Source organism: Oreochromis niloticus, linkage group LG4, assembly GCF_001858045.2.
Source record: "Oreochromis niloticus isolate F11D_XX linkage group LG4, O_niloticus_UMD_NMBU, whole genome shotgun sequence".
NCBI classification, from domain to species: Eukaryota; Metazoa; Chordata; class Actinopteri; order Cichliformes; family Cichlidae; genus Oreochromis; species Oreochromis niloticus.
This window is the reverse complement of record NC_031969.2, coordinates 25,382,862-25,405,259: the sequence shown is the minus strand read 5'-3', so window position 1 is coordinate 25,405,259 and position 22,398 is coordinate 25,382,862. Positions and strand designations below refer to the sequence as shown.

The 22,398-nt window shown below is 39.8% G+C and overlaps 1 protein-coding gene across 2 annotated transcripts; it reads left to right on the top strand.

The window, feature by feature from the left end:
• The first annotated feature begins 3,720 nt into the window (after positions 1–3,720).
• ints1 (integrator complex subunit 1) lies at positions 3,721–20,836 on the top strand. Of its 2 annotated transcripts, none has more exons than XM_005468809.3 (48): positions 3,721–3,881; positions 4,241–4,369; positions 4,487–4,762; positions 4,878–5,074; positions 5,221–5,358; positions 5,442–5,601; positions 5,686–5,791; positions 5,973–6,159; positions 6,336–6,481; positions 6,572–6,713; positions 6,802–6,978; positions 7,062–7,170; positions 7,254–7,374; positions 7,461–7,538; positions 7,640–7,797; positions 8,067–8,163; positions 8,253–8,344; positions 8,440–8,500; positions 8,587–8,784; positions 8,993–9,122; positions 9,958–10,137; positions 10,302–10,451; positions 10,541–10,720; positions 10,823–10,927; positions 11,043–11,210; positions 11,745–11,856; positions 11,938–12,096; positions 12,188–12,334; positions 12,439–12,537; positions 12,735–12,859; positions 13,071–13,325; positions 13,436–13,595; positions 13,679–13,810; positions 13,948–14,116; positions 14,692–14,818; positions 14,924–15,039; positions 15,144–15,231; positions 15,327–15,577; positions 17,064–17,193; positions 17,801–17,934; positions 18,040–18,232; positions 18,358–18,482; positions 18,589–18,698; positions 18,910–19,023; positions 19,164–19,234; positions 19,324–19,415; positions 19,624–19,733; positions 19,916–20,836. In XM_005468809.3, the coding sequence occupies exons 2-48, from the start codon at positions 4,315–4,317 to the stop codon at positions 20,029–20,031; spliced, it is 6,546 nt and encodes a 2,181-aa protein (XP_005468866.1). In that variant the 5' UTR covers positions 3,721–3,881; positions 4,241–4,314; the 3' UTR covers positions 20,032–20,836. The 2 variants fall into 2 exon arrangements, with proteins under 2 accessions (XP_005468866.1, XP_003442102.1); XM_003442054.4 differs by having other exon boundaries at positions 4,472–4,762.
• Positions 20,837–22,398: the final 1,562 nt, after the last annotated feature.

The window sequence follows — 22,398 nt, the reverse complement described above, 5'->3', positions numbered from 1 at the left end:
TGTCAGACCGACGTGCTGTGGGGTCTGGGTTCTTGCGGGCAGTTTTGAATTACAGGAAGTAACATTGACTCACTAATCTGGGTTCTTTCTGACTCAGACTTCTCAACTCCTAAGAAATCTGATCTGGTACAAAGAGGCCCACTGTTGTAAGGGGATCATTCCTTTTCTTCCAAATACTCCAAATGATTTGTTAGCAGAAGAATGGTTTTAAGATATTTATAGGATACTTTAAACTCACAGCCAATTAACTCACACTGCATTAAAAATAATAATAATCCTGTTTTCCTCCCACTAGATCCTTCCACATTGTCCAGGCACAACTTGCTGAAAATACCCGACATATTAGACAGCCAGCTCTGGCACAGTCTGAGCTGTACGTAATTTCGAAAGCTAAAAAACAGCTTTTTTTGTACATTTGTAGACTTCACATGTGACACAAGATTTAATTTGGAGCATTTACTGAACATTCCACTGACTTCACCAAAATGTGTTTCATATGAAAACACTTTACGTAACCAGCTGGCAGCTTAGAGCAGCATGGAAATGAACATGGTGAGGTTACAGTGGTAGTGATGGCAGTACTAGCTGGAGCAAACACTGGTGGACTGTTTAAAGTCTAATACCAAGGTTCTCTTTTACGCTTTAAATGGCAAAAAAAAAGTGAGTTTGGGAATTTGCAGACAGCAAGAGAGCAGAGAGAAGGACAGAGTAATTTCTCTTTTTTAGTCCTGTCACAGCTGAGCAATGCTTAAGGAATGAACAATTCACTGCTGCTGACTATGGGCGGGACTAAATATGGGCATTATAAAGTGTAACGCTTTGATGCTCTCCTTTTTTTCCCCTAAAGCTACTGATAGCTGTAAATTTGAAAAAAAAAGTGAAGATTAACACTCAAAATGAACACTGTTAATTCTCCAAATGTAACTATATACAGAAAAGTTTAGTCACTATAAGCATAAAATAAGCCTCTGCTTGCAAAGTGACAAGTGGAGCCTGTCTTAATTAAACCCATCTAGAGTTTGCTGCTTCACTTTGAAATCATCATGCCACGATCTTAAGTTCTCTCTTTTTTTTTTAATTATTTTTTTAGGTCCACAATTCCACTCTCAGTAAAAACTGTAGATTTTAGATGGCTGCCAGTTTTTACTGAACCGGCTGCCAAAGCAAATCCAACCCCAGAGTGACAAAACCCCTAGTTTTAACTGGAGGAGCTGCAGGTAGCTCATGCAAGTGTTGCTGTCAAAGCAAAGGTTTAGATAATCAGAAAGAGATGGCTCCCTGTACTGAAGATGTGGCAGGGAAAAAACTTTGATGTTCAAAGCAAATAATTTAAGAGTAAAATACATTTTGCCAACAGGCTAAGGCTGGGAGCTTTAGAATAATTTGTTCTGGATAGACAAATCAGAGGCAGATTTTTGGTTAAAGTAACAGTAGACATGTTTGTCACACAGGGAGCTTAGTAGATGAAGAAATGGCAGAAATGGTAAGGTCTGGGGTTGCTTCCTTTCTCTTGGGGGGCTGGGCAATCATTCATTGAACTATAAATTCTGCATCATAACTAAGATTATTGGAATATAATATGAGGCTACCTGTCTGAAAAGTGAATCAGAAAGGGACATTTCAACAAGGCAATAATTAACCTCCAGTCCACTCTGGAATAACTCAAAAGTAAGAACTGTAAGGTGATGGAATGGCCTTAAAGACCAGAGTTCAAAAAGGATTTGATAGAGGAACTGCTGTTTGAAAACCCTCCCGCCTATGGTTATCTGGCAACTGAAGGAATTTTGGATAGAAGAGTGGTTAAAAAATTTCAACCACCCAGTGCCAGATAGTAAGCAATTATGCAAAAACTCTTAAAATGGTTATTTCTGCTAAATGGGGCAAAAAAGCACCTGCATCCCTCCACAGAAGAATATTTAATCTTCATATTTTAGTAGAATAGCTGATTGACCTGCATCTCATTCCAGACCTTTGGCTGCGGTGTTTTTGAAAGCGAAATGCAGTTCTTTTATTAAGCTTAAAAGCAGCCAAAGTTTTGCTTGGATTTTATTTTTTTCAATTAATTTTCACAAAGGATGAAAGTAATTAAACGCATGATGTGAATCAAATGAATTGACGAGAGCTATCTCGTCTCTTAATTCATAATAAAGTGCTTAAAACTCAGAGTTCAAATGCAATGCTTGCCTTTTTGTCCTCCGACTTCACAAGGGAACACAAAGGAGACTAAAAATGAAGGTTAAATGATAAAGAAGAGGGGTATTTTTTCAAGCTTGACCAGTCTAAAGCTGTAGTGAGGAACAGTGTGCAGAAATAATGATGACTATGATTATGAGATGGCAAAATATCTGCAGACTCTGGCACAAGTGATGATGAAAAAGCTTTCCAAGGCAATGACTGAACCCCATTAAGCAAATGCCAGTAACTGCTTAAAATGATTCACGGTTTTGCAGCATTTGAGTCGGAGTGATGACATCTGCTGGCCATTTCTTTATCTTTCACTTGGGATTTTAGAAAAGACCTCATCAAAAAAGCTGAGTCCAAGTATAAAACATTGCTGTTATTCTCATATTTTTCTCCAATAGAAAGAGATTTTAGAGATTCTATTGAAAAAAAAAAGAGATATTTAAATATAAATATACTTAAATACTGTAGACAGTAGTAAAATTATTATTTCTGTCTGTTTGTGTGACACTGATTTCAACTTAACTTTACCATAGACTATTTCAATTAACACATATTTATTTTTCATAACATGCGTTAACATCAGTAATTTTGATACAAAAACATTTTTATCAACACATTCTTGTTTATTTTTATTTTCATGTTATTAACACTAAAGGTAGAAGAAAAAAATGTGAATCTTTAGCGCCCCCAATTGGTAATATCACGTAATTACTTCGCTTTTTAAAAAAAAGAAAAGAAAAGAAAAGTTTTTTTTTATTTTGGAGGTGACCGGAAGGTGTTTTAAATTAAGTATTGACCAATGGTATTGACCAATGACAGTACACACAAATATACACGTTCCTCTGCTGTGGTACAAACCCTGTGGTGTACAGCACGTTTCCTTTCACGTGTATTACATTAGCATAGATAGTACTGTGGCAGCATTATACACACACTAGCTATGTTATATTAACAGTTAATGGAAACAGTTATGTATTATGAATCTATAATGTCGTTATCGCCCTCTGACGATCACCGTTGGCTCGTCAGCTTACGGGAACAATGACATAATACGACTTCCGGTTAAAAAAAAAACTTGTTACAAAATTTTACACAAAGGAGAAGATTTGTCATGTCTACCAAGGCAGATGTGGTTAAATGATAAGTTTTTTCCCCGCAAATAAAACTGGCTAGACATATATAGTTTTTATTTTTAGATTTTTAACTTTTTTTTTTTTTTACCGCAAACCACGTCTACTGGTACTGAAGCTGGGGAATAAAATCATAAAGCTGTGATGGCGCAGTTTTGTCGTAAATATTACACATGAGGGTTAAAGATAAGAATTCCACCATGATTGGAAGAGTTAACCATTTTAATCTGTAAAAGTCATTAAACACAAAGGTTTGCTGCATAGACATTTAAGGATACGGCGAACTATTTTACTTTGAACTGATTGGAAATGCCTTAATAATAAAAAGTTGAGATAAGAGAGCAAGTTCGTATACAAACTTGGTGTATATACACAGCACGACGAGCAGGAGGTGACGCTCAAAGTAGATTGTACATGATCCTCCCTGGCGCTTGGTGGCGCTTGTTACTTGTTACTTGTTGGTGTTATCGAGTAATTTCAGTCGAGAAAAAGAAGCCACAACGGCTCTGTCTGTCTGATAGCTTTGAGGCGGTGAATGACTTTTTTTGTGTGAAGTATATCGTCCAGGTATCAAATCAGTATGACTTTTATTGAACATATTAATCAAACGACTTACGGTTGATTTAAGTTAAATGAAACCTAACGCCTGTTAGTTGTCAGTGTTAACGTTTAACGTCGTGCTACTAGTCATATTAGCCATAGTTTTCGTTGTTAGCCTAGCATTTTTTGTCTTGTGTGTTGTAAACATGTAATTAATAACCTTTATAGTGCTAAGCGGCATTGAACACATCCTTCTTGCTAGTCTTCTTATGCAATGATTTACTAGCTGTAGAGATTTAGAGAGATTTAAACTGCTATTTGTTACTGGCTTTTACCTTTGCTGTTGTTACTAACTTCATGTTTATTTATTGTTTTGTCCTACACAGGCTACACATATGACACATACGACACATACATGTCTCCCGCTCTACTTTGATTGTAATTGTGCCTACCAGTAAATATGAATCGTCCGAAGCCTACAACTCTTAGGCGCCCCAGTGCAGCGAAACCATCAGGTCGGACTACTTGTGCAACCAAATCCAATCTTAGCTGTGTGTTCCATGTTGAATAGCACCAAGGCAGGAGAAACTAAAATTGTAACATCTGCATTTTTGCAGGCCATCCCCCTACAGGAGATTTCATTGCTCTGGGCTCTAAGAGCCAGGCAGGAGAGCCGAAAGCCCCTGCTGTCCTCCTGAAGGCAACCTCTACAAGTTTACCTGCTGACCGCAAGAGAGAGACTTCCTCCACTCTGCCATCCTCATCAGGGCTAGCCAACCTAACCAAGCGGCCCAAACTATCCACCACCCCTCCTGTCAGTGCCCTTGGACGTCTCGCTGATGTTGCTGCAGTGGACAAGAGGGCTATATCGCCCTCAATAAAGGAGCCATCAGTAGTACCTATTGAAGGTAACTTTGAAGCCTGTGCATTTCTGAAGTGTTGTAAAATTTGAGATAGAAATGTCAGAAAATCTTCAGGTGACAACTGACAAGGAAATTAAAAAAATATGTTTCTATATGGCAGTTTCTCCAGCAGTGCTGCTGGATGAGATTGAAGCTGCTGAATCAGAAGGAAATGACGATCGCATTGAGGGATTGCTGTGTGGAGCAGTGAAACAGCTCAAGATGAACAGAGCCAAGCCCGACATCACACTTTACCTTAGCCTCATGTTTCTGGCCAAAATCAAGCCCAATGTTTTTGCAACTGAGGGAATTATTGAGGTAATTCTTTTAACACAGTTATTCTTCAGTACATATACACAGATGAATAATGTATAATATATCAGCATTGCAATATTTTGCCAAGTGAACCTCAATGATTTGACAAAATCTTTGTTACTTTCCATGTGTTACACTTGTGTCACTAGGCCTTGTGCAGCCTCCTGCGTAGGGATGCTTCCATCAACTTTAAAGCAAAAGGCAACAGCCTGGTCTCTGTTCTGGCATGCAATCTGCTGATGGCAGCATACGAGGAGGACGAGAACTGGCCAGAGATATTTGTCAAAGTGAGAACGCCCACAAAACTCAAACATATTTCTGTCATGCATGAGCTCTTCTTATAATTTGTCCTTCTGACGTATACTTTCAGGTTTACATTGAGGACTCTCTGGGTGAAAGAATCTGGGTGGACAGCTCTCACTGTAAGAATTTTGTTGACAACATTCAGACTGCTTTTGGAACGAAAATGCCCCCAAAGAGTATGCTGCTCCAGGCTGATACAGGCCGCTCTGCTGGAGATCTGAGTGCAGGTATGGTACATTCAGGTTTCTGCAAGTCAGGATTACTGATGTCAGAAACAAGTGCTGATTGGTCATGCTGCTTTTGATCTTTAGGTAGCAGCCCTCATCCATCAACCCCAGATGAGGATGACAGCCAGACTGAATTGCTGATAGCTGAGGAGAAACTCAGCCCTGAGGATGAAGGGCAGGTTATGCCAAGGTATGAAAGCTACCAACATAAATGTGACAGCCATAGCGTACAGTCTGTGTGTTCAGATTTACAGCATATATAGGTAAAGCGGTTAAATTTTCACAATTGAACAATGAAAAATGATTGAAACAATGCATTGAGCTCCTTGATCATTTTGTGTTTATTGTTCTTATTCATTGGAAACTTGTAGGTATGACGAACTTGCAGAGAGTGTGGAGGACTATGTGCTTGATGTCCTCAGGGATCAGTTGAACCGCAGGCAGCCGATGGACAATGTGTCCCGAAACCTGTTGCGTTTGCTCACAGCCACATGTGGCTACAAAGAGGCAAGACTCATGGCGGTGCAAAGGCTGGAGATGTGGCTCCAGAACCCAAAGGTGAAACATTTGATACTGACTGTGTTAAATAAATCCATAGTGTTATATAGTTGTACTAATAATATGTTGCAGGATTTGTGTAAATAAAAGGTGAAATGTGGCCTCTAAAGATACAAATATTGCAATACATTAAAAGTAGGTCACTAAGCATTAACTTGCTTTTTTTGTGGTTGCAGTTGACTCGCCCTGCTCAGGACCTCCTGATGTCTTTGTGCATGAACTGCAACACGCACGGAGCAGATGACATGGAGGTTATCTCCAACCTGATCAAGATCCGACTCAAACCCAAAGTTCTGCTTAATCATTACATGCTATGTGTCAGGTCTGTAAAGTTGTTCTTATTGTCACACGTCTATTTTGTCATCACAGTCAGTAATTCACACTAACTGGAGCTTTGCGTGTATCTTTGCAGGGAGCTACTAAATGCACACAGAGACAACCTGGGAACTATGGTGAAGCTCGTGATCTTTAATGAGCTGTCTAATGCCCGGAATCCCAACAACATGCAAGTCCTCCATACAGTGCTGCAGCACAGCCCAGAGCAAGCTCCAAAGGTAAAACTAGATCGTTTGGAAACATTTCAACAGAAATGAAATTATTTTTTAATAAACTCTGCATTTAATTTGATCTTTGTCTCGGCAGTTCTTGGCAATGGTGTTCCAGGACCTGTTAACCAATAAGGATGATTACCTTCGTGCCTCAAGAGCTTTGCTCAGAGAAATCATCAAACAGACTAAGCATGAGATCAACTTCCAGTCTTTTTGCTTTGGTTTGATGCAGGAGAGAAAAGAGGCCAGCTACGTTGACATGGAGTTTAAAGTAAGTGGATATGAAAATTCAGCAGGCCTACTTTGTTGAAGCTGTTTCGTTCATGCATTTAAACTTGGTTATTTCTCCCATAGGAGCGATTTGTCATCCAGGTGACTGATTTACTCACTGTCTCTATGATGTTGGGTATCACCGCTCAGGTCAAGGAAGCAGGCATTGCATGGGACAAAGGAGAGAAGAAGAGTGCGTTCTATCTATTTGTCCTTATGCTGTATTTAAAGTAGCTCGACTTGGCTTGGGTTAAACATGTGTCTGGTTTGTTTCAGATCTTGAGGTCCTGAGGTCGTTTCAGAATCAGATTGCTGCCATCCAGAGAGATGCTGTGTGGTGGCTTCACACTGTTGTTCCTACCATCAGCAAACTTGGTGCAAAAGACTACGTTCACTGGTCAGTATCCGTAGCAGATGTGTCGATTGTCCACGTGGAAATATTTTTGCTGCTTTATAAATCATTTATCTGCTTCATGTCTGCAGCCTTCACAAAGTGCTTTTCACAGAGCAGCCTGAGACATATTACAAGTGGGACAACTGGCCTCCAGAGAGTGACAGAAAGTGAGCAACCCTGAAATAGTAGCACATAATTTGCTTTTCATTATTTCTTTATTTTTTTTTAGCTTCTTTAACTTTATGGACCTTTTCTTTTCATTCCTCAGTTTCTTCCTTCGCCTTTGTTCTGAAGTTCCTCTTTTGGAGGACACTCTGATGCGTATTCTGGTGATCGGGCTGTCGCGTGATTTGCCTCTGGGCCCGGCAGATGCAATGGAGCTTGCTGATCACCTGGTTAAGAGAGCTGCTGGAGTTCAGTCAGATGGTTTGTGGAAGACCCATTTTGGTTGTAAATGTTTATGGCTGCTGTTAAAGTTATTTATGATAAACTCTAGTCGAATGTTTGTAGATTTGTTAAACACTTGTGCCTCTCTTTAATGAGCTGTCATAAATATTTCAAGGGGCAACTTTTATGTTTTTTAAGTTTGCTAAGTAATGTTAGGAACAAAGGAAATACTATTTTCATTGTTATAGTTTTCTTGGCATGAATCTAATGCGTGCTGCTGAGCTGTCTGCCTGTTTCTTGTTAAACAGATCTCGAGGTCCTGAGAGTGGAGAGGATCCAGCTCATTGATGCTGTTCTGAATCTGTGTACATACCACCACCCAGAGAACATTCAGCTGCCTGCCGGGTATGTCACTTATCCTTAATGGCTTTTAAGAACACATATAGGTCATACTGTTTACAGACTTAAGTAACAAATGACTACTCTTGTTTAAGGTACCAACCACCAAATTTGGCAATATCCACACTCTATTGGAAGGCATGGCTATTGTTGCTTGTTGTGGCTGCATTTAACCCTCAGAAGATAGGTACAGCAATCATATTTACATACATTTTTACATAAGATAAATTGTTATAGGTATCTGTTGACAGATATGGTGTCTGACATCTTTTTTTCTTTTAGGTTTGGCTGCCTGGGATGGATATCCCACCCTAAAAATGCTTATGGAGATGGTTATGACAAAGTAAGTAAAAGTTATCGGTAACAGTTAAATTATTTAAATGTAATAACTTCTGATTGGCTAACACTTCTGTCTCTGTGGTTTCACAGTAACTATACATACCCTCCTTGTACCATTGCGGATGAGGACACAAAGACAGAGATGATCAACAGAGAGTTACAGATCTCCCAGAGAGAGAAACAAGAGATTTTAGCCTTTGAGAGCCACTTGGCTGCAGCTTCAACCAAACAGACCATCACGGAGAGCAACAGCTTGCTCTTGTCTCAGCTTACCAGTCTGGACCCGCAGTAAGATACCAAGACAGAAGTTATTTGAGAGTAGACATCCATACTAGCATGAAACATCTTACCTTTGAAATGACCTTTGAAATCCTCCATTTTACCGAAAAAAAATTATATAAGCTCAATATATTTCCATCACAGTTTGAATGAAGTCATAACAGATATTCTTAGCTTTTATTTGATGGTCAGAATCATAGCTGGTGTTTGTGTTTAGGGGACCTCCTCGTAGACCCCCTCCTCAGGTCCAGGAGCAGGTTAAAAGTCTCAACCAATCTCTGCGTCTCGGTCACCTCCTATGCCGCAGCCGGAACCCCGACTTTCTTCTCAACATCATCCAGAGACAGGTAATAACCATTTCAATAACTCTCCCAAACACTGCATCCCCCCCCATCTCCATAAAATAACCTGTTTTATCCCCCTTTTCAGTTTATTGTTGTAGTCCTGACAGTTCAGCCACAGTACTAAAAAAGAGCATTAGTTTATGTTATTAATCAGTGAGTTTTGTCTGTTGCTGCTCACATTTTTTTTTCAAACTCATCTTCAGCAATTGCCAAACAATGACCAAATTCAAGGTATTACATAGAACATTTTGGTTTTAAAATGTCCAAAATGACCTGGTCATTGTTGTATTATATTGACTTCAGTACTTATCTAATGTTTCCAAGAACATCCAGTGTTAGATTATAAATATATTAGATATAAGAGATTAGATTATGCCTCAACAATCATATGATGTGCATATTAGCTATATAAGCTTGGCTTGGGGCTTAGGCTGTACCACCCTGAGTGTGCCCGATTCTCATCTGATCTCAAGAGCTAAGCAGGGTTTGGCCTGGTTTGGATGGGAAACCACATGAGTGCTGTAAGCTTTAGCATGGTTGTGTTGTTGTTATTATCATTGCTTCTGGGTTTGGCCTTTCTGAGTGGAGTTTACATGTTATCCCTGTACCTGTGTGGATTCTCCCCAGATGTGCATTGTACTTTAATTGGTGTTTCTAAGTTGTTAGTGTAAGTGGATGTCTCTCTCTTTGTGTAACCCCTGCAAACTGTTCAGGGTGTACCCCACCTCTCACATCCAGACCGATTGGATGGATGGGACTGACTTGGAAGAAAATATGAACTTATTCGTGTTGCTGTTGTAATGTCAGTGTGAAAATGTATATTTTCAATCCCTGACAGGCTTCTTCTCAGTCCATGCCATGGTTGGCTGATTTGGTGCAGTCCAGTGAGGGGTCCTTGGATGTGCTCCCAGTGCAATGCCTGTGTGAATTCCTTCTTCACGATGCTGCAGATGACAGCTTGCTCATAGAAGATGACGAAGAAGGAGAAAGCAAAGAGCAGAAAGCCAAGAAGAGACAAGTATTTTAATTAGTTTAACATTATTTCTTAATTACAGGGCTTCATCCCAAATTCATACCCTCCATACAAAATGTATACATGTCCTTGATAATAGAAATTTGCATCTGCGTACAAAATAAGACTTAATGACTAATCCTATGATTTCTGATCTTTATTCCTGTCAGAGACAACAAAAGCAGAGGCAATTACTTGGACGCCTCCAGGATCTTTTGTTAGGTCCCAAGGCTGATGAGCAGACAACATGTGAAGTACTGGATTACTTCCTGCGCCGTCTCAGCTCTTCTCAAGTGGCATCAAGAGTCTTAGCCATGAAGGTACCGTCCTGAAAGGATAAAAAATGTTTCATGGTATTGTGTTGTAGGTAAAGCATTATTTAAAATATACAGTGCATATTTGTTTGCAGGGTTTGTCTTTGGTGCTGACTGAAGGAGGCTTGAAAGATGGGGAAGAGAGAGACCAGCCCATGGAAGAAGACTCTGCAGATGCTGAGCTCTTGCCGGGTTACCAGTGGCTGCTACAGGACCTCCCCAAGCTCCCTTTGTTTGACAGTGTCAGGGGCATGACATCCACTGCTCTGCAGCAGGTCAGTTTTTCTCAACAGTGGACTGGAAATAAGTGTAAAACTTTAATGAAAGTTAATAAGTAAGAGTTTTGAAGAATTTTAATGTCTGTTACTTTTCTAAAGGCCATTCACATGGAGACAGATCCACAGACGATCAGTGCCTATCTCATCTATCTATCCCAGCATGCACCAGTGGAGGAGCAGGCTTCTCATAATGACCTGGCTTTGGTAATCACAGCGAGTTGCTTGAGTTTCCACATGTCACTTTTTTTTAACCAGTTTTTTTTTTTTTTATCTATGAGCAGCACTGACATGAGTTTGGTCTCCCTGTTGCTCTCTGCAGGACATTGCCCGGCTCATCGTCGAGCGTTCAACCATCATGAACAACCTCTTTTCCAAACACTCCAGCAGACCTGAGTCTGATGCTGTGCTCTGTGCTTTCCTCTCCATCTTCTCTACGTATATTAAGAGGATGAGGAAGACCAAGGAGGGCGAGGATCTTTACAGCTGGGTGAGCACTGGCGATGAATGCTGCTCTCTTGATCTTCTCACTAGCCCACAGCAATTTAAACTTTTCCTCATTTTTAGTCATATAACTACTGTTACAATGTTAGATTCTCTATTAAAGATTTCAAATAATTGTGTAAAAGTAATCCCTGTGATCCAAAAGCTCAGGCTTTAGACTCCACCCTCCTTCTTTAAGGGAGGGTGGTCTTAAAGGGAGAGGAGATAAAACTGCCCACTATAAGGCTGCCTTTCAGATAAATAAGGGTTATTTTAAGAAAGTATAACAGAAATTTTTAAAATAGCTCCCCTTTAAAATAAATGTTAAGATTTTAGGCCTTGTTTTTTTTGTTTTCACTGAGCAGTCTTGAGTTAAAGAAAAAAAAAATTCTAGTACTGAATAGCCAGGTACAGAAAATATTGAACTTCCACCTGAGAGTCATTCTAAATCGAAGAGTAATTTCTGTTCTTAAACTGTGGACATACACCAGGGAAAGATACATTTATTTTGTAACTTTATGCTTTATTTTGTAATTTCCAGTCAGAATCTCAAGACCAGGTGTTTCTACGCTGGACTACAGGGGAGACTGCTACAATGCACATTCTTGTAGTCCATGCTATTGTTATCTTGCTGACTCTGGGACCACCCAAAGGTAGCCCTGTTTGCTTTAAAGAACATTGTCAGAACTGCTAAAGGGCTGTAAGAACAAGTTTAGCATTGTGTATCATTACAGGAGAGAGTGATTTCCACATGCTTTTGGACATTTGGTTTCCTGACAAGAAACCTCTACCCACTGCCTTCCTGGTTGACACCTCAGAGGAAGCCCTGCTGCTTCCCGATTGGTTGAAATTGAGGATGATTCGTTCTGAGGTCTCACGACTGGTCGATGCAGGTACAACTTCTCATGTGGATAGAAATCTTTGTTTTTCATCAAATAATTAATTTTTTACTTTTTAATGAATGTGTGCGTACTCTTTTCTCAGCTTTACAAGATCTCGAGGCTCAGCAGCTGCTGCTTTTTGTTCAATCTTTTGGGATTCCAGTCTCCAGTATGAGTAAACTTTTGCAGTACTTGGATCAGGCTGTGTCCCATGATCCACAGGCTTTAGAGCAAAACATCATGGACAAGCGTAAGATTTTTTTTTCTTCTGTGTTCTACCTGTCTTTTTTACTTTTTGGGGGATTTCTTTAAATTGTTTAACATTGATCTTACTCTGTATATCCTCTGTCACAGACTACATGGCCCATTTGGTTGAAGTGCAGCATGAGCGAGGTGCCACTGGGGGGCATACTTTCCATTCTTTACTCAGTTCATCTCTTCCTCCACACAGAGGTCAGTGTCTTTATCCTGCAAAACATTTAAGTAAACATTAAAATCACTGGATAGATTAAATGTTTATCCACATTATGCTTTGATTTCTAACAGTACACGACCCTGGGCTTAAATTTGAAGTAGATTGCAAAATTACACCTCAGAATTTATTGCATTTTCAACATTATTTAATGTTGTTATTGCACTGTTCCCGACAGATTCATCTGAAACAAGCAAGGCCAAAGTTACAGTGGAAACTCCTCACAGCTCTGTGAAGATGAGAGCAGCCACTCAGCTTCCTGTAGTTGGGCCTGACGATGATCTCACTGGCTTGTTGCTTCAGGTAGGATGTACTGGCCATTTATTTCTCCACTCTTTCTGGCATTATTTAAACTATTAGCTCACTTAGTAGGCAAGTTACAATTTCCTTTGGGGTGAATTTTATTATTAATTTGAGTTTTAAATCCAAATAAAAAGTAGTTTATTTCTTTTCAGACTGATGTTGGGTAACTTCTGTAACTTCTCCTACTTTTTTTTTCTCATAATCTTTACAGATTTTCCCTTTGAAAGTGGAACCCCGCTGGCATGGCCCTCCTCCCAGTCAGGTCTCCCTGGCCCTCCAGCAGGCCTTAGCTAAAGAGTTAATGCGAGCTAAGCAGGGCCAGATTCAGCAGGGTGGTTTGGCATTTCGACTCCTGCAGGCCATTGCAGCCTTGCTCGCTTCTGCTCATGCAGGGCCAATAGTAATATCAATGCATCGGAGTCATTCTCTGTCCTGTCCTCTAATGCGCCAGCTTCACCTCTACCAGGTGGAACACACATACACATACACAAGCAGAGTCTGTTCATATTTCTATGTATTTTATAAAGCTTCTAAATACAATATTCCCGTCTTTTGCTTTCTGCATGTTCTTTGCAGCGTCTCGTTTCCCAGGACATTGCTTTTTCATCACTGTTTCTCAAAGTCATTGTTGAGATGTTAATCTGGTTAGACAACCCAACTGTAGAGGCAGGACCACTAAAGACTCTGCTCAGATCCTTTGCTGGACAGAACTCTCACAAGCACAGACTCAGTGATGGTGAGTACGCCAGTAATTTCTTGTCAGATGCTGCTTTATTCATTTTTTATAAACTGCAAGTAATGTGTTTCTCTGCTTTGCAGTACGTACAGGTTTCCTTCACCTGGCTGAAGCGTTGGCATATCGCAGAGATACTGAAGTTCCACTGAGAGCCATCATAGCGATGCTGAAAACTGGAGAGAAATGTAATGCAGAACCTGAACTTGTTGGCAAAGGTAATAATGAAGTCACTGGATTGTAGTAGATAGATAGATAGATAGATAGAGTCCCATAGTCCCATTTGGTTGTGTTTAAACAATATAAAGGTGGTCCAAAGCCTATGAAAAATACACTACTTATTAATATTTTTCAGTGCTACAAGGTCTGATGGAGGTAAAGTCGCCATATTTGGAGGAGCTACTGTCTCTGCTGATGACTGTTGGTACACAGAATGGGACAGCGGGCTCTGTTGCTATGGTGATTTCTTTGCTCCTTCAGGAAAGCGAGGAGCGAGCTGTGAAAAAGGAAGTGGATTCTAATAAGTGAGCACTACAATTCTATTTCCCTCACAAGTCATGCAAGAAACATTTATATTTGACAGGACTAGATGGCAAACATGCCTGCCTGGGACAAATAGCAGAACAGCGCCTGCTGCCTGTGGCCTTGTACTTTAAACTCCATTTGGAATCTAATTCGGGAACGTTGAATTAGCTTTTCAGCTTTGTGGTGGCTTTTCAGATGCACATGCTGTGACATCAAAGACATCTGTAATCAGTTCTACCACTGAGAAGTTGCTTACTGTGTTATATATTTTCTGATAGAGGGAGTACAAGTAGAGGGAGTAGTAGCACTATTGGATACTCTCTGTAAATTGTCAGAAAAGGGATGTAGCTCTAAAAGCAATTTTCTTGTGCTTATTGAGGCTAAAATGATAACTAAAGGTGACAAAGACAGGTTCCATGTAACAACTTCAAAATTGGTTTGTTGATTCTAATTGACCAGTACAGCTTTGTTAACACTAAATATGATTATAGATGTGCCGTAGCTCTCCTGTTAGTAGTTAACAGATACTGAGTTACGTTTATATAAACTAATCCTTTGGTTTGATCTTTGCCAGTGGCTCCGAGGTGACAAACTCAGGACTTAGCTCTGGGCTTCTGGTTGATTTGCTGGAGCATCTTGACCCTGAGGTTACTTCAGTGTGTCCAGACCTTCAACAGAAGCTGCTGTTTGCCCTCAACAAGGTAAGATAAGGCTTGTGTGCAGGTAGTGTTCTTGGCTTATCACACCAGAGAAGGTGTTTGCTTGGCATTAGCAATGCATCCTTTCTTACTGTTTATCTGTTTCAGGCACGAGGGACCCCAGCTTACAGACCTTATCTTTTGGCCTTGCTTACACATCAGTCAAACTGGTCCACTCTGCTGCAGTGTATCAGTGCTCTTCTCAGCAAGCGCAGAGACTACAAGTATGTAGTTTTATCACAACCTTTGTCTGCCACAGTCTTGAGGTTTTATTGAGGATGATCCTATATGTAGAGAATTCAAAATTTCACTTTGCTGCTTTTATTAGACTGGACCCATCCTCTGCTCTGGATTTCTTGTGGGCGTGCAGCCACATTCCTCGTATCTGGCAAGGACGTGACCAGAAGATCCCTCAAGTAGGATCAAAAGCTTTCATAGTTACCACCTTTTTTTTCTCATTTCTTTTCTGCTGATGTTGGTGACTCTAGTGCTCTCCTTTTGGTCTTTTTAGAAGAAAACCGAGAAGTTTGTTCTCCGGCTCAGTTCAGAGGAGCTCATTAGCCTGATGGACCTGATATTGTCAGAATCAGAGCTTAACAGCCACGACACACTCCACAATGACAAAAACAGTGTGGACCAGGCTCCCTGCTCCCTCATCCAATCCAGACTGCCCCTCCTTCACTCGTACTGTAATGGAAATTTAGAAGACATCAAGAAAGTATCAGAGTACCTCATCAACTGCTCAAAAAAATGGGAGGACAGGTAAGGTTTATATTATTTAAAAATCTACTGTATTTATTGGCAGCGCCTCCTCTTTTTCTTTATCTTTTTGTTTTTTTCAGATTGATTTTTTTCTTTATCCATTCTTAGTTGGTAATACATATGTTTATTGCATTTAGTTGTGGATATTTTACCATAGTACTCAACTAATCTTATTGTGACACATTGTATTGTTCACACTAATTGGCCCCAATACTGAAAGTCATTTTTTCCCTTTTATGCTGTGCTGATAAACTTGGGGTAAATCGCACCAGATTTTCCTTCTCAGTGCAGATGAACTTTTCAGACTTCCTCTGTCAGCCACAATGCTGTGGACCAGGGAAAACTTGATAATTAGGTCTATTGGTGTGAAATTAAAACCAGCAGAAGTCGTCTGTACTGTGATCTCTTTAAAAGCTCAGTGTATTATAATGAAGGCAAGAGGATTAAGGCTGAAGCTCTAAACTTGCCTGTGTTGTGAATTCCTGCACTGACTTAGCTGTCAGAGATCAGGGTGCAACTCTTTGTGGAGGCAAACCCTCCTTTCATGAATATGTCTCTGGTTATTAAACCACTTTAATGAGGAAACTTTGGCCAAGGTCAAGGAAAATTAGCTTCAGAATTACAGTAATTTAAGTGCAGCTAAGCTGTTTGGTGAAATGGTTGCTAGTGAAAATATGGCGGGATAAAAACATGTTGAAAGTAGAGGGTTTCGGCCTTGTGTCGAGTAAATACTTGATTGTATGTTAAGCATTCTTCTTGCGAGAGCTTGCTGACAGATAAGCTGGTGTTTATTCCAATTACACAGAAACTATTGAACAGTGAGCCGATGTTTTACTCTTGGTCAAGGTCGCTCTGATTTGCTTAATGCATAGCTGTAATAAACTGCTCATTTAGTAGAAGTGCATCATTTGAGCCTGACAAGAGCCTTAGCAAGTAAGAGGATTTTATAAAACTGCAGTGACTCCAAGGTGAATACCTCTGAATTGCATTAAGCTATTCATGTCAATAGCTTGTGTTAATATATGTTAATTGTTGTTGCCTACAGACATAAATAATAGGGAACTACTATATCGTGTTCCCTAAACTGGTGTCACGTCAGCTCGGTGTATAATCACTAGCAAAAAGATTAGTTTGAGTAAATTTGATGAAAGTTTTATATTTTTTTGTGAAGTTACGTTATAAAGTCAGTGGGACTCTAGCTCGCTTGAGCAGAAAAGCTGTGACAAGTGTTCTGTGACTGCACAAAAAGCAGGCACCTATTTACTGTCAAATAAATAGATCCAAGCGACACAACTCCATAACATGAGGGATTAAACTCTTGATTATTTTCTCGCTAAGTTTGTAGCTTTAGGATGGTCAGCTGAACTGTTCTAAGCCAATAATGCATTAATGCGTGTCCTCCCCCCGCGAAGAAACTTTCCATGGTGGATTGCCCCTAAACCATAACATATAGTATACTTAGCGTTTTGTTTATTTTGGCTTTCAGTGCAATGAGTAAGAGGTGCCAGAACCTGCTGCTACAGATCTATCTGCACTTCCCTGAGGTCATCCAGCACGTTGCCCTGCCTGAAAGCACGTTCAGCAGCGGCGGGGCAGCAGATGGCAGCACCTGCAAGGTAAAGATGTCTTCCCTCTGTTATAGAACTTCCTGCCTAATCTTGTGTAGGCTCCTCGTGTTTTTTTTGGTATCCAACGACGTAAAGGTGGATTATAAGTATAAACAACATCAACATGCCAGGGTCCAATAGTGATCCAGCTTTGCAACAAGATGTTACTGTAGACTGAATGGTATAGTTCTTACTAAATACAAGTAATTGAGTGATTTGATTGTGTCTTTAAATGTAATTATTCTTATTTCCCTTTATTCAGTGTTGCAATTAGTTATAGCAATATCATGCTAAAGGTCCCCTTATGTGCAGTTCACATGGCTACATTTAGTAGCTTTAGCACCATAACTGATGGATACTGTTGGGAATTTTTAAGTGCTATATAATTAAACCGAAGCAGTAGAAGACAATGGTGTATTACACTATGTATTAGAAATGGGTCACACATCATGACTTGCAGCTTTGTTTAATGGTTTAACCGTCTCTGATGTACCCACTAAAAGTTCTCATAATGCTGAATTATGTTTTTGTAAAATATTTTGTCTTGTTTTCTGAATTCTTAAAATCACAATTTCACTACTACATATCACTTACTGCAAAATGTTATGTTTCTCAGCTTGATGTGCTGGTGCATCGCCTGGTCACACTGCTTGCTGATATAGGAGACTCAAAGTCTGCCGAGAGCCGCGTGTCTGATGCCAACCTCGCTTGCAGGAAGTTGGCTGTATCGCACCCTGTACTGTTACTCAGGTGAAAAAGAAAGACTAAACTATGATGCAGTTTTTTGTTCATGAGCTTGTAAATTATAAATTTAAGCTGATTACTGATGCGCTTTCGTTTCTTTTGGCCTTCCAGACACCTGCCCATGATTGCAGGCCTCCTACACGGTCGCATGCACCTAAACATGCAGGAGTTTCGCCAGCAAAACCACATGACATTCTTCAGCAATGTGCTCGCTATTCTGGAGCTTCTGCAGCCACTTGTTTTCCACAGTGATCACCAGAGGGCGCTTCAAGACTGCCTTCTGTCTTTTATGAAGGTCCTTCAGGTGGGCAGCTCCACGTTTCCAAATCTTCATTAGGGGATTTAGTATCGGGATCCTACCAAAAGGAGCTACAAATCAGATTTTAATAGTATCTTTTTTTATGTTTGTGCCTCTCTCTTGTCTTGTAGAATTTCCAGAGGACGCGTTCGCCGTTGGTCTTCATTAACAAGTTTCTTCAGTTTACACAGAAGTACATTACGCATGACGCAGCAGCAGCCATTCCTTATCTACAGAAGCACTCTGACATCTTACAGTAAGTGGCAGCAGTAACTTTAAAAAGCATTCCTGATGGGTAAACACCTTTAAAAAAAAGTCTGTACTGCAGAAAGATTTGGCAAATTTTTCCGTTCTGATTTCAGGAGTTTGTGTGCGGAAAATCCAGACTTGGTCCAGCTGAAATCTCTCCTAGCGGGACTCACTTTGCCCGTAAAAAGCTCTTCTGCAGAGGTATCTACAGAAGAGAGAGATGGTAAGAGTTGCTATTGTCCACATTTGATCCTTATGTGTAATTAAAGTTGTAGATACATTGAAGCTACAAGTGATCACCTTGTGCCTGCTGGCATACTGTATATCTGAATACATTGTTACACTTTGAGAGCATCTTTTGTAATTTCTCTATGCAAACTGTGGTTTCCACAAAGCATGAATTCTTTAATCTCATTTTTTTTTCTCTTTACCAGATGACTTGGCTGCAGGTTCTCTGCCCTTAGTCAACATATCGGCCTCATTTTCACTGAGCGCTGCAGACATGACAATGTACCTGAAAAAGATGTCAAAGGGAGAGGCAGTCGAGGGTAACTTCTCTCCTTTATGTCCCACATCATACTGAGTAATGTTTAATACCGTTTTATACTGTTTTATACTGTTTAATACTGTTTTAATACCTATAGTGAGTAATACACTCATTTTTTTCTCTCCCCCTGAACTGCTATAGATGTGTTGGAGGTGTTGACAGAGGTGGATGAGAAGTCAAGGAGGAGCCCAGAGATCATACAGTACTTCATTGTGAGTCACAGAAAATGGACACAAAAAAGGTCAAGTGCAGTGTCTCAGTGTGAGACACGTCAATCACCACCTTGTGTTTCTGTTGGTAGAATGATCTGCAGAGGCTCATGACTTCGCCTGAGGAGTTGTGTCGGAACATGGCCTTCAGTCTTGCCCTACGCTGCATTCAGAATAATCCATGGTAGGTTCAAAGCATTTCAGGACAAACCACTCAAAGGAAAACATGCTGATAGCAAAAGAAAATGTGTGGCAATAGCTGAGAGGAGGGAAAAGGCCAATAGTCATGAAAAAAATATGTTGATCTCTATCTGTCTGTCATTGTTCTTTAGTTCAGATATTTATATAATTTGTGATTGCTTACATAAGAGTCTATGTTTTTTGTGTTGTAGCCTGGCAACAGACTTCCTGCCAACTTTCATGTATTGCATGGGCAGTGGCAACTTTGACGTGGTGCAGACTGCATTAAGGAATCTTCCAGAATATGTGCTTCTCTGTCAAGGTAAGAAGACACTTCTTTGAGTCCTGCGCTGGTATTATGGTCAAACGAATCACATATTAAACATTTTGTAAGTTGTGTATTTTTAATATTTTAGTTGTTTTAACAAAGGTCTTTGTTGTAAAAGAGTCGCACATTTGTAGCTGAATGATGGCGTGTTCTCTTTTCCCCCCCTCCCTTTCCAGAACATGCAGACATCTTGCTCTACAAGGCGTTTTTGGTGGGTATCTACGGACAAATCGACACCAGTTCAATGATCTCAGAGTCCATGAAAGTCCTTCACATGGAAGCAACAACCTAACGATAAAGTGTACGACTCCACGTCTGACTAAAAACGGTGTCAGTCATTCTTTGCATTCCACATCTTGATATTATTTTTTTAAATCCCTTAACTTCAGTTCAGCGATATAAGTTCAGGATAATTTATTAACTTCAAGAAATGCATAAAAAATCCCTTTGAATAAAATGAAAATAATCTAATTAAAACTGTAAAATCTGCGTAATTGTAATAATGGAACAGGTATTACTGTGCTACATTTTAATAGATATGGATTATTTAACTTGGTTCGATTACTTCAACAATAAAGTTAAAAGGAACATCAAAAGGTCATATTATTATATAGGAATATTAGTTGGAGACAGCAGAGCGGATAACGCTGAAGAAATTCTCAACAGAAGATAATGAAAAATAAATCTAATATAGGAATTGATATTTCATAATTTGGGGTGTAATTTGGAGCGAAACTTTTGCATTTCTGAAGTTATTAAATTATTTACAGATACACTATTTCAACGCTTCATGAAAAAAGAAAAGGGTTTTTTGGCTTCACACTTTTAATAGTTTAGAAAATGAAGTCCTTTTTAATTTTTGAATTTCCAGAATTTGAAATTAAGAGTTTAACTTATTTTCTTGACTGTATTGGGTTCGAGAAGAGCTTTCGTTTATTAACTAGTTATTAAAATGTTCGAAGAGCTTGTGAATCATTAAAACTAAGAAACCAAAAAGTGTAACTGTTTAAACAGTGCTGTGAATTCCTTACAACCCTGCGCACCATTTGGAAGCAACCTTATTGTGAACTTAATAAAATAACTTTTTGAAACTGCCACTTTTTTATTTTTCATTCAACTCAACCTGACAGGATGTGAGGAGTGTAATATTTCAGTAGTTTGGAAGCTCAGTGGAGACACTTTGATGGAACTTCATATGGAAAGCAGTTTAAAGTTCAAAATGTAGCAACAGAAATTTCACAAGAACCCATTATTAGCTTTCAAAATAATATTTTAGCACCTCAAAAAAAAAGATTGAACGGAGGAAAAATTCATGCTGTAAGGATTCATTTCATTCCAATATTTCTTGGATCCTGATAAAACTGGAAACAGCTGTCACATGTACGCTTGCTCTTCACTGGGGTGTAACAGACAAATTAAAGGCGTGATGCACATGCTGTGATGGAAACCATTTTGCCATGAAAGTGTGAGTTGTTTTGCCCAGTGCCAGTGACTTCATCTGGAAACCTCTTGATGGAGTCAAAGGGATAAGTTAAACAATGTGCAGGCATGCCGGTAAACTAGCAAAGTGGACGTCCACATTTATGGTAAATTAACCATGGTGGTAATTGTTCAATCACACAGACCAAAGGCTTCTTTGAAGATGTGATGTGGGTAGGCTGTTTTACAACGTAGAGTGCTCTTGGTGTTTTGTTACATAGGAGGACGTGGCGATGCAGTCGCAGCACGGTTGAGGATCATCAGTGATGGTAAGACATGCCCACACTGGTGGGTCAGTGGAATCTGTCATTCAGAAATGTTCAGTCACCCATTGAGATATATGGGCCAGGCAGCTGGAAGCAGGTTTTCTTCAGATCAAAATAATGTGTTTTTTCTTATAAGAAAAACGACAATAACCAAAACTGTTGGACAAAGTGCTATAAAAATGATTACTTTACTTATTGGGGACTGTCACAGGGTGACTTGTGACAACAGTAATGTACATAATTCAAACTTTAAATGTTTTGAAAATATATATCGTGCACCGTACTTGCTCATCTTGCTGCGTGATATGTTAATTGCACCTGTATGGTGTCCTGTAACTCGCCAAAAATTCTGTTTACGGTTATCAATCAACGGACTACACAAGTCCAAGCAGCTTGGGCTCTTGGTCCGGCGCCAGCATCCCATTGGCTGGACAGCAGTGAGGCGGAACAGAGATGAGTGACAGCGAACGAGGAAGTGGTGGGAGGGAGAGCGGGGGGGCCAAGCCTATTGCTGAATAGCCTGATGGACCACTGACAAGTTAACAACCTCTGTCTTTATTCATCATACCAATCCAGATGCCCTCAAAGGCAGCTGCAAAGAGCTAAATGTTTGCGTGATCACTGTTAACATTTTGCTTCATGGTAAAATAAAGAATCCTTTCAAAAAAAACAAATCCACTGCAGAAAGTAATTATGCACCAAATGTATTTTTGCACCGGCTTTAACTGTTGATTTGAGGGTAAAGAGTTCAGAATAAAAGTAAATGTTATTCTTACTTAATGCCGTGAACGTCAACTCTGACTCATAGTCATGACCACTTGCAAAACAACAGTGGCTAGTTGGTACTCCTTATCACATTTCAGATTTCTCCCTGGTTGTTTGCAGCTCCAACACCGAGGCTTCTCATATGGTCT

What these genes read in the sequence shown, in the direction of transcription:
- ints1 (XM_003442054.4), top strand. Translation starts at nt 4,315, where the DNA reads ATGAATCGTCCGAAGCCTACAACTCTTAGGCGCCCCAGTGCAGCGAAA. An exon ending in GACTCTGGGACCACCCAAAG is followed by an intron (nt 11,857 to 11,937) that starts GTAGCCCTGTTT and finishes GTATCATTACAG; the next exon opens with GAGAGAGTGATTTCCACATG. An exon ending in CTCACGACTGGTCGATGCAG is followed by an intron (nt 12,097 to 12,187) that starts GTACAACTTCTC and finishes CTCTTTTCTCAG; the next exon opens with CTTTACAAGATCTCGAGGCT.